At 45.4% G+C, this 11,231-nt stretch overlaps 2 protein-coding genes and 1 long non-coding RNA gene across 3 annotated transcripts in view; 1 reads left to right on the forward strand and 2 right to left on the reverse strand.

The window, feature by feature from the left end:
- SECISBP2 (SECIS binding protein 2) overlaps positions 1 to 2,109 on the reverse strand; it is a 31,234-nt gene extending 29,125 nt beyond the window's left edge. Inside the window, exons 1-2 of the mRNA XM_012726448.1 lie at positions 1,987 to 2,109; positions 980 to 1,125 (exon numbers count right to left, since the gene is read on the reverse strand). Of these exons, the coding sequence (XP_012581902.1) occupies positions 980 to 1,125; positions 1,987 to 2,022 (182 nt within the window). The 5' untranslated portion in view covers positions 2,023 to 2,109. The remainder of the gene's footprint in view (positions 1 to 979; positions 1,126 to 1,986) is intronic.
- Positions 2,110 to 3,503: 1,394 nt separating this feature from the next.
- Positions 3,504 to 8,943, reverse strand: CKS2 (CDC28 protein kinase regulatory subunit 2). The gene is made up of 3 exons (XM_004684490.2): positions 8,146 to 8,943; positions 4,684 to 4,811; positions 3,504 to 3,837 (listed from the first exon to the last, which is right to left on the reverse strand). Exons 1-3 carry the CDS (start codon positions 8,553 to 8,555, stop codon positions 3,785 to 3,787), a joined length of 591 nt encoding a protein of 196 aa, XP_004684547.2. The 5' UTR covers positions 8,556 to 8,943; the 3' UTR covers positions 3,504 to 3,784.
- Positions 3,612 to 5,087, forward strand: LOC105853735. The gene is made up of 3 exons (XR_001145521.1): positions 3,612 to 3,677; positions 4,659 to 4,762; positions 4,998 to 5,087. It is a non-coding gene; the product is annotated as an uncharacterized LOC105853735 (long non-coding RNA).
- Positions 8,944 to 11,231: the final 2,288 nt, after the last annotated feature.

Consider the following 11,231-nt stretch of genomic DNA (forward strand, 5'->3'; position numbering starts at 1 on the left):
TCTCACACAAGGAACTCAAGTGAGACCCTTGCCAACCATTTACAGAGAGTAGAATTACAGTGGAAAACTTGGGTATTTCTACCAAAAACCTTCAACACATAGTTTTAATTTTTGTCAAAAAATAGAAAATAATTTTCAACATTTCCTAAATATACCAGATAACTCCCTGATTTTTTTATGCTTTCAGTTTTCATTCTTGTGCATACAATTCAAGAATGTATATGAAGTATTTATTATTTTCAACCACAATATACAGACATGAGGAAAAAATACCACCACCACCACTACATTTGACCTATATCAAGGAATATAAAGACAAGGATTCTTAACTAAGCCAAAAAGTCATACATGCCTTCAAAATAAATCTGCAAGTATCCTACACGATTATATGAAAGACTTAACATTGTTTTTCTAAATTCATCTAATAATGAAAACCATTTTGCGAATGCCTAGAACCAATCTGTAAAAGGATAAAGCAAATTTAAAGGGCATCCTAAGCCTCTACCAACTCAAATTGTAAAACATTTATAAGCAGAATTTGTGTCAAAAGCAAAATCCAGCAACTTCCAAAAAGTTAACCACAGAGGCTGTGATGTTTGCTAGCCTCTCTGTCCTTGAGTATTTTTAAACATTAAACTCTAAAACCAAAAACAGGCTATCTATTTGGGTTTTGCTCTGCCCCATTCACTGCCCCAGCATTCTGTCATTTTATCTTCAGATATTTAATATAGTGTTAAGCAACATGCACAAATGAACACTGAATGTGCTTTTCCCACTAATTACTAATAAAGTCTCCATACTTTCTATGCCTAGAGTAATCAGGTGGGTATGGAAAAAGGACAGCTGAAACTCCATTTTTCAGTATACAGCTAAGTGTGCTGCGGGCTCAGACCTTTCTTGGCTGAGCAGCACTGTCTAGTTGCCCTAACTCTCATGTGTTGGAAGGTCCCCAGGTACTCAAGACCTTTAGGATACATACTCAGGTACCGGCAGTTCCTGAACACCTGGGTAGTATGGGGCTGCACAGCTAGGCAACACACAAGCTTCTGAAGACTCTGTCCATGCCACACTGAGCCCAGCAAATTTGGGGACAAACGGTTTCACATCTGCTGACAACTTGATACCCTGAGGGGAAAAAAAGGGGTTCTGGCTACTTACATTTTGAGATCAACCAAATATAAACAAACCACCTCCCACCCCCATGAGAGTCGCTGAGTTGCAGCAATACCAAAATGCTGATACCAGTGTGGTTGTTCAAATATTTCTACCTAATAAAGACAAACATTTTGCTCAATTTCTCCATAAATGCTTTTTACTAGAAAAAGTGGTTATGAAATATTAAAAGTGAAAAATGCAAGCAAGCAATTAAAAGTAAAATTCAAATCCAGATAATATATTAAAATTAGGACTACAAGTAACAATGGTTCCTTAATTTTATTTTACCCGTCAACGCTAGTTAGGGAAAACCGAGCAACTGTGGGCAAATATCCCCCAGAAATGCTTAACTGTAACACATTTGAAAGCCGACTTCCATAGCATTTTTCTCAAAACCAGTTACACGCAACACTGGTTTTTAACTCAAATGAACCACTACAAGTTATCTTTTTAAATAATTATTATCGCCGCGAGCCCCAGGAAGTTGTTTTGTATTTGCTTTGATTTTTGGTTTTTAAACCCTACCACGTAATTTACCTTTATAATTTTTTACCCAGATGTTTTTAATTCGCCTGAAAGCCCATTTGCACGGTCACTACGGCTCCATCTGGCGGTCAAGCGGAGCGCCTCGAGCACAGAGCTTTAACAAGCTCCTCTCGGATATGGCCGCAAGTGCCCGCAGCCTCGAGACCAGCCAGGGTCCCGAACAAGCGCATTCCTCACTGCCTTTGGCCGTGGCAGTGAAGGCGCGCCCCGGGGTTCAGTTATCCGATGCCCACCCGCCGCCCGCGCCGTCCCGACTTAGTGTCCGGCCTACGCCATCAACCTCACCTCGCCTGGGGGCTCCCGCTGTCTCTCCGAGGCCATGGCGAGCGGCTGTGGGTAATGCCGCCGGCCGGGGAGCCCAGCAGCTAGCCCGGTCGGGGGGCGGCACAGACCCGGGACGCTTTTCCTCCTTCCTGTTCCGCCTGCCGAGCCGACGCCAGGATGTGCGTCACAGAAACGCGACCCGGCTCGCTTTACTTCCAGCGGAAGTACGCAGCCGGCGGCGGGCTCACTTCGGTGTCTGCGCTCTGACTCCGTAAGAGCAGCGTCAGAGCAGCGCTGTTACCGGCAGCGCGCTTCCCAGGAGCGAGCGCCGCTCGGGAGCGGGCAGGATTCCTCGAGCTTTGAGGGGTTGTGGGTGGTCTCTACGAAGGCAATGGACGGCGTTCGGCTGCGGCCGGCAAGGAGGGGTCGGAGTGCTGGAACTAAGGCCGGTGGAGGAACTGCAGCTCCACAGCCTGGGGACTAGGGCGGGGATCCTAACCTAGCAGATAGTAATTTCGTTTATCTGCTGGGTCCTGGCCAGCACCAAACATCCAGACCATTAGAGCACTGGGAAAGGTAGCGGTGCAAAGGGGCAGAGGCATTAAGAGGATGTGATGTGGGAAGGGGCAAACTAAAGGGGACTAAAGGGGCCAGGTGGAAGTTTGAGCTGTGGGGGCTGATGGTGCCTTAGGCTAAATGTAGGTTTGCGTTTATTTCTTGCCCATGGTAGCGTGGGTTGAATGCTCACCGGGTGATGTGTTAGGAAATGCAGCGCCTGCATCTCTGTTCCATGTTTCCCTGGCTGGGCCCCATAGGTTGACGAACATGCCTGGACACACGCAAACCCCCATTGTGGGGAGGGCTGGGAGTTTGGGCAGTAACCAATGCTGGAGGGTCCCCACTCTAGTCTCTTTAGGGTAGACTCCAAGTGCAATGAAGTTTACTGGCATCTTTGGATTGCTGATCCTACATACCGGGCTAGCTAGCTGATGGGTTACTGGGGATGAGCATAGGTTGTGGGTTAGTGTTCACTACTACCTTCAGTGCTTATTGTGCTCCCAATGTGCACCCCCCCCCTTTCTATAGAAGACCACCAGACTAGGGTCTTATGCGCTATTAAATTTATCCCTGGCAGGGCCCTCCCTGGTGGCGCAGCAGGCTAAAGCACTGCACTAAGAAGCTTAAGCCACTTCCCCATGAGTTCGATCCCACCTGCCCCAGAGGTCACCACATGTGGTGGCAGACCTCTCCTGCTGCTCCCCTCAGCAGTGTTATTTTGCTCAATCTGCCCGTTCTGCTCCCCACTGTCCCTGGTGAATCCTCTCACCCTCTGCATCTCTGGCCTGTACCCCAGTTCTGTATGAATGAATAAATAAATCTTAAAAAATGTATCCCTGGCTATTGGTCTTCCAATTAAATAGTATCCTCATCACACTGGGCTCTTTAAGACCATTTAATATTTAAATGTATTTCCTCAGGACAATATATTCCTTGCCACACATTAACCTTAATAAAAGAAACCTCAGTAACTTCAGTGATAAATGCAACATACAAACTTTATTTAACAAAAGTAACAGGTAAAGTCAAACAGGCACTTATATTAAGAGAACAACTTGACTACAAGAAATTTTGTCTTAAACATCTTACAGGAACCTACTTGCAGTTGCATTTAACTGAGCTCTGTTGCTGTGAAGAATACAGCTCATGCACAGGTATGGATGAACAATTTGTACATTTTTCAAGTATTCACTGAATACTACCTTATATACACATATACATTAAATTTGAAAAAGATTTAATTGACGATCCCAGATATACTTCATTTTTGTTGATCTTTTGGAAGAGGTCGTCTAAAGAGAAGAATATGTGGTTCTGTGGAAAGAAATTTTAAAAATCATCTTAGTATACAATATGGTGAGTTTTCAACTCATTGGAAAGATTTTCAGCTGACCCAAAAATAAAGTAAAATATACGGTTAATTAAAGTATGTATTGTTAGCTTCACTGTCAGTACCACAATATACAGAAGAAAACAATCTGACAAATCAGAATATTTTGCCAGGTTTTAACACCTTTAGAACTTCAGGGAAAGTGATCTCTACCTTTAGAATGTCAATCCTCGTGGAAAGTAAAGTGATTGGTTATATTTTCCTGGGAACAATCTCTTAACACCTCATTTAAATACCAACAGCTGATAAAAATGAAGGTCTCACAGACCTATCCTTGTAGACTACACTTCAGTAGGTAAGGGCCAGGAATCTACAGTTATGTTCCTCAGTTGCTTTGTATTATCCTAAATAAAGACCCTTTAAAACTCCAAAACAAACATACACCCCTAGTCCCAAGGAAGCTGTTTCTTAAAGAGTTTTTGATGCTCTTTAACAAGAGTGGAAAGCAAGATAGAGCTGTAACTCCACCTAGCTCTGCTTCTATAGGATGCCTTCTAATTGTTCAGAACATTCAAAATCCCACTAGATTTAATGATAACCCAAAAGAATTAAATTCCACAAATTTTTAATGTTAAGTTTACTATCTAGTATCTAAAAATCTTTCAGGCTAATACCACCCTATGCATGTTCACAAGCTGTAATTTTAAATGGCACCTAGCACTGTCCTTTAGAAAACTAAAGGAAGATAATTGCATTAATTTCAAAGAGGGGACACCAAAATTCTAAATATATACTTGTATTTTAGGTTAGCATGCTAACTAGCAACTTACCTGGTTCATGAATCATGTAATGAACCCAGCCTAGACTCTGTTGGACACCAAGTCTCCTCCACTCCTCTTCAGACATCAGGTGAGTTTTGGGTACTTGTTTGGAAAGTTCTCTGGGTAACATGACATGCCTGTTAAAAAGACATAAAGCATTTGTGCTCTGCATAAAGTTGTTTTCTACATTTATGATTAAGGCATCTTTGGGCTATTTAAAATTTGAGCTTTTCGTCCTCAAAACCGTTCTTTAAAGCAATTCTATTTGTCATATTATAGCCAACCTTAAAGATTAATTCTGCTTCTTGATGGATTCAAATTAGAAAAGGACATGCAGTTAAAATACAGAAGGCAGGCCTTCCTGGTGGTGCAGTGGGAGCGCAGCACTGAGAAGTGGCTTCAGTGGGAGTTTGATCACTGCCCAGGAGGTGATCTACACGATCCTGTCTCGCCCACTGCTCCCCTCAGCAGTGTACTTCATCAGTCTGCTCTCCACATTGTCTCTGGTAAATCACCACACCTCTGACCTGTACCCCAGTTTTGTATGCATAAATAAATCTTCAAAAAATATATAGAAGGCATCTTATTATGGTTAATGGTTTTTTTCCCCCCCAAAAAAAAACTGGTTCAAACCTTAAAAAAAAAAAACCCAAAAACAAACCCGGGCACATGGTCACTCAAAACTTCCTGCAACTACTTCAGGTCATGCATAAACTGTGGCTAACAGGATACAAACAGAAAACATGCAACTCCATGTAAACTGAAGATAGTCTCTATCCTCCTAGCCCCTTATTATGAGCCTTTTACACAAGACAGAAAAATCCAATTTGGATTTTCTTATTCAACATTATTAGACTTACAGTAGCTACAAATTCTTGTATACTCTAGAACTTGCTTTATGCTTCATAAATCTGTTTAAAAATAAAAAGCGGCAATTGCCAATATACATGTATCCACAACCATGAAGTTACTGACCTATGCCCAAAGCTTGACTCAGTTTCTTAGAAGACATATTAATATTCTTCTATGCCAAATCAAGATGTGCAATTTTAGATTTGTGTAGTTGTTGAAAACACATTGTTAACCCCTTCATTACATTAAAAAATTTCAATTCCCAGGTCCATTTCTTTTTAACCATTTCTAGTGGCAGTTTAAGTTTTAATCAGACTACCTCCCAAACTTTTTTTCCCAGTATAGATTATCTGTGGTCACAAGCTACAGAACGAGAAAAGTACATTCTGGTCACACTTTCTGGCACCCAGGATAGCAAAACCTCAACTATTACTAGCATAGGCTGTCATCAACCTATGTGTGAGCCTGCGGTTTGTTAATTATCATTTAATATTATTGCAGGACAAAATGGAGCCTTAGATTAATTATATTATTTTGTTAAGATTGTCAGGAGGTCACCAAATCAAAGTCATTATAATTAATGTCATAGTGGCTGCATAAGCTCTTAACCTTCTGCTAATATTATGTCTACCATCTACTGATTAGTCTCAAAAACATTAATGCTAACTAGCTTTGTAAGGTATATGTATAAATTATTTCCCAATTTCAGCATTCCAGTACCATGGGCATATATGGGGAGGGAAATGGTAAAGAAGATTTATAATAAACAAAGGAGCTACTAAGGGAAAACTGGAAGTCACAAACTCAAAAGGGAGTTGTGGAAAGATTTTATTAAAAAATGCAAAACCACAGCTTTTGTAAATTTAAATTCATACAATCCAGCAATACCCATTACATGTCACTCAACTTAGTTCCGAAGTTCATTCAGAAAAACCGAACAGGTCAGTTTATACTGGTAACGTACTAACCTTTGGAGTTTACATTGCATGTCACACACATGCAAACCATCCTGGAATAACACTTCAGTGATTTATCATCAGCACAGCCTTCCCTTTAAAAATCTCAGGAGATCATTTACTATCCTGTTTCAAAACACGACTTGGTGAAGACCAACTTTAAAACTGGGTGAGTACACATCACTTGGCTATGACAAAGCTTTCTATGCTACAAACCAACCACTTAATCAGGCAAAGTTACCACCAGTCTATCTTATTCAGTGCATCTAGTGATTATGTTAGCATATTAAAAGTAAAAATGTTACTGAGAGAGGTCTTGGGGATGCTCTAATCTACTTGGAGCCAGGAGTTCAGAACAGAGCCCCAGATTTTACAGACGTATTTATAGTTTACAATACTGGTTATCCCCGGGTGGGCGCTCAGGTTACATCACACAATCGAACATTATGCCCAAACAGGGCAGGACTAGAACTGTGGAGCATAAGATAAGCGACTTCAAATTTACTTATCTACAGACAGCAGAAAACTTTGGCAGCTAGGAACATCAAACTAACTTTAAAGTCACTCTAAAGTAAGTGCTATTTTCTCCAAAGAACACAGACCTCCCTGACACCAGGGGCCTCCCTCTTTCGGGCCCCTCTCAAGTAATGTTCTAGTAAATCTAAGCGAAGGGTACAGAGTGCAGAAACAAGGTCACCCCTCAGCCCCGCCCACATTCCGGCGCTTTCCCAGCATGCAGCGTCCCAGACACCCCAACCACGGTGGGGGAGGGGCGGCCGGAAGCCACGCCCAGGCGAGTCCCGCGTCCGAGGCTGGCTGGTACCAGGGGCCGCTTCCTCCCGCACCACCCCCAGGTACCCCGTTCTCCACGTTGAAACCCCTGCAGCCGCCAGCTGGCCAGTGTGCCCCCGCTGGGGGAGAAGCCACGCAGTGACGCGCTTTCTCCACCGGCCTCCGGCGGCTCCCCCGGGGCCGGGGTGAACCACCGACTAAAAGCCGGGGGGTCACGAGGCGAATGAACACTTCCAAATCCCAATCCAAAAGTTTTGCGGGGGTCTCCCTCAGGCTAAGTTACAGCACCGCCGCCCTGAATAGCGAGAGCAGCGTCTCCACCCTAGATAACAGCCCAGAGTCAGCGGGCCACCATTAGTCTTCCCAACGCCCCCCAAGGCAGTCTGGGGCACCCGGGCGTCTGCAGGGGTGCCCGTTGCCCGGAGCGCGGCCCGACTGTGGTCGAGAACCCGGCAGCGGAGGCTTCTCGCTCTTCCCCGTCCGAGCACGTTCCTGGGGGCGCCGGGCCTCGTCCCCACCCACCTAACAAAGGGCGGGGGCCGGACGGGTAAGCCGGGCCCCAGCTCCGACCGGACCCAGGCCCGGCCCGACGTGATTAAAGCCCGACGAGCTTCGACCAGAACTCGCCCCGGGCCCCGGCCTGAGGAACTTCGAGGCCGACATGGCTCCGGCCCCTCCTCAAGCTCTACCCCCGTCCCCACAGTCGACCCCCGCCCCCGGCCTCGCCCGGTCAGAACGGAAACCTGGAGCGAACAAAGCGGCCTCGACCCAAATCCGACCTCCAACCTCCCCCGGCTGCGACTCTTCCCCCACCCCCGGCTCCCGGAGCCCGCACCCGGTGCCGCGGCTGAGGAGCCATCCTGCAGCCTACCGGTATTCATAGTGTTCGTCGAAGTATTTGTCCGAGTAATAGATCTGCTTGTGGGCCATCCTGCGGCGGCGGATAAGAAGCGACAGGGGCGTGAAGAGCGGACACAGCGGGCCGCACCACCACGTCGGGCCAAGGCAACGACTCGACTGAGACCAACCGACTACAGGCCCAACGAACCCGGTTTGAATCCGACAGCCCGCCGCTGATTGGACGGCCGTGCTGACCAATCGTCTTTCGTTCATACAGAAGGAAGGCGGGGCTGACTTCCAGCCTATCGTCGCCGCCTCTCCGCGGCGTTCGTTACTAAAACTAGCGAATGAGAAGCTTGTTGCGAGGTTACAGCGGGAAGACGTGAATGATTGGCATGACGTGGAGGCAGACAGCATCTTGATGTAAAGGGGCGGGGTCATGGACGGGCGGAGCCGGGGCGTTGAAAGCTACAGAGCGCGTGCGCAGGGCTTTGGAATTTTCCAGGTCTCCTAAGCCGTTGGTGCTGCTTAGTTGCATGAGGAATGAGATATCGCGGGTTTTGGTGAATCCTAGGCGGGACCGCGGGACGGCTAGCTTGAGCGGTCGCAGTTGGCGCAAACGCAGTTCGGGGCGCGCCGAGGTGCGCCCGGTCGCGCAGGTGTGTGTACCGCCCGCTGCGGTCCGGAGAGGAGGGAGGCGGGTGTGCGAGTGTGAAGGGCGGGGATTCCGCTGCCGCCCGAAGCGGGATCTGTGGGTGAGGGACACGGAACAGTCCGTGTAGTGCGGCGCGAGGCCGCTTGGAAGGTACCAAAAGCCGCCGATACAAAAATAAATAAAGAGTTGGAAACATGCCCGGGTGTGGATTGTGGTGGTTTGCAGATGTGAATTTTTCGGTTTGGGCCACATCTTTCACCTGGATCCTGAGTTTTGCACAGAATGTTGGTTCCAGCACAGTACAGTACAGGTAGAAAATGGGGATAGAGGGTGAAGAGAAGGTAAAGGGGTCAAAAATAGGAGAGGGGGGAAGAATAAAAGCTCTTAAATAGCAAGCACTGCAGCCAGGAGCGCCCCCAACCCTGCGCCTCGTCCTCGGCCCTCAGTCGAGCCCCTTCGCCTGAGACCTGGCCCTGCTGCCCGGGATCCTGCGGTCTTCCTGCATGCGCTGCAGTGGCGTGTTTGCTGGGGTGCCGTGTGTCCCCACGCGCGCCAGGACGTCTTGTCTTTGCGCCGCACCAACCAACACATACAGTTACCCCATGACTAACACACAAAGGTCAAATGTTCAGAAGTAATAAAGTAAGCCTAATTAATATGGTGTAATTAGGTGCCATGATGGTAAAAGTGCATAAAAGGGAGATGGATAAGGACAAGCTGGGGAAATGCTTCCCAGGTATAACCTAGAAAAGAAAGGCTGCATACATGTAGTTTACAGACACAGCGTGCAAATTTCAGATAAAGGTGTAATCAACTCGCATGTACCACTCAACATCTGCAATAAACATTTTGCCTGTTTTGTTTCATCTATCTTTTTTAAGATTTATATATTTATGCATACAAGAACTGGGGTACAGGCCACAGGTGGGGTGTGTGTGAGAGGCTTCACCAGAGACAGTGGGGACAGAACAGGCTCATCCACTGAAATACACTGCCAACGGGAGCAGGGGGCAGGTCAGGAGAGGTCAGCTGGAGAGCTTCATAGTGCTGCGCTTTAACCCTTTGTACCACCAGGGAAGCTTCTGTTTCATCTGTTAATTCTCCGCCCCTCCACCCAAGAATAACTGAAGCACCCTAAATTATAATGTCTCACTCTAAAGTAATACTTTTGGCTACATCTCTGGATTCAGCGTCCAACTCACGGTCATTATTACTTAAAATTCCTCAGTAATCTCCAGTAGCTGGTTTAGATTCCCTGATGGCTACCAACATGAACTTTTTTGATTGGTTGGTTGTTGAATCTACATCCAGCCTGCTCCACTGCCACCAGTGGCAGCATTTTAATAAATGAGTTTATCAGTCACTTTTGTGCCTTTGGAACATCCCACAGTTGATTCACTCTGTTTAGATAATTGCTTTGTTGAAGGTTTATTTAATTTGCTTTGCCTTTACTTAGAATCCATAGAGTGAATAAATGCACATGCAAATTTGAAGCCAAACTGACTCCAGAGTTCGGCCTCTTAGCCACAATGGCATGCTTTTGCTTTTCTAATAGAGAGATGAACACTTGTGAAGGTTGAGGAAATAGAGAATGGTGAGGTCATGGGAGAAGAAAGTTGTGGGAAGTGAAAGTGGGAAGAGGGGATAAGGTAGGTGGAAAAATGGCCCCACAGATGTCCATGTCCTAGTCCCAGTACATATGATGTTACTTTCCATGGCAGAAAGGGATTTCACATATGTGTTAAGGATTTTGATTCAGAGTAATTGTGTAATTTGATTCAGAGTAATTGGAGATTGTGAAGATTGGCCCAGTGCTATCACAAGTGTCCTTATAAGAATAAGACAATCTCGAAAGCACCACAAGTCATAACTTTGAGAAAATGGGTTCATAAAGCACTAAATGGAGGAAAGAAACTGGTAACACTATAATATTTCCAATATAATATTTTGGAAATAAAATAAGTGACTTAGTACATTTATTGTTTAAAAAAGCAAGAACTGAGAAAAAAATTCTGCTGTGGATTCAGAAACCAATTAGAATAGAGAGGACCAGAGAGGAGTGAGTGCATTCCAAGGTACTTACTATGTTGATAAGTTTAGGAAGTTGAAAGATTAGGAACCTGTCATCAGCACTGTTAGCTACTGTTCTTGCTATCATCTGCAATAGTGAAACATTTTAAAGTAACATCTCTCTTTGGGGTAAATCTTAAATTGTTGCAAATACTCCAGCCCTGTTAAGCTTGTCATTTGCAAGATAATCTCTCTCTTCCCATTAGCAGGTGGTCCACCCTTGGTTTGAGTCTGACTCACTTTGACAAAAATGTGACTGAAAGTGGAACTAAAGGACATTTTTCTTAGTGAAGTAAACCAAAGACAAACACCATAGGCTTTCACTCACTTGGTCTGTAGCGGAAAAAAAAAAAAATTAAATGCATAGAAAAATATGCTTTGCACTATATGAC

The sequence above is a fragment of the Condylura cristata genome, unplaced genomic scaffold (genome assembly GCF_000260355.1).
Source record: "Condylura cristata isolate star-nosed mole 26May11 unplaced genomic scaffold, ConCri1.0 scaffold00017, whole genome shotgun sequence".
Taxonomy (NCBI): Eukaryota; Metazoa; Chordata; class Mammalia; order Eulipotyphla; family Talpidae; genus Condylura; species Condylura cristata.

Excerpts from the sequence above, each read along its gene's own strand:
- CKS2 (XM_004684490.2), bottom strand. The coding sequence starts at position 8,555 with ATGACCCCGCCCCTTTACATCAAGATGCTGTCTGCCTCCACGTCATGC. Across the intron at positions 4,812-8,145 it reads GACGAACACTATGAATACCG|GCATGTCATGTTACCCAGAG; the intron begins GTAGGCTGCAGG and ends TCTTTTTAACAG. Across the intron at positions 3,838-4,683 it reads TTACATGATTCATGAACCAG|AACCACATATTCTTCTCTTT; the intron begins GTAAGTTGCTAG and ends TTCTTTCCACAG.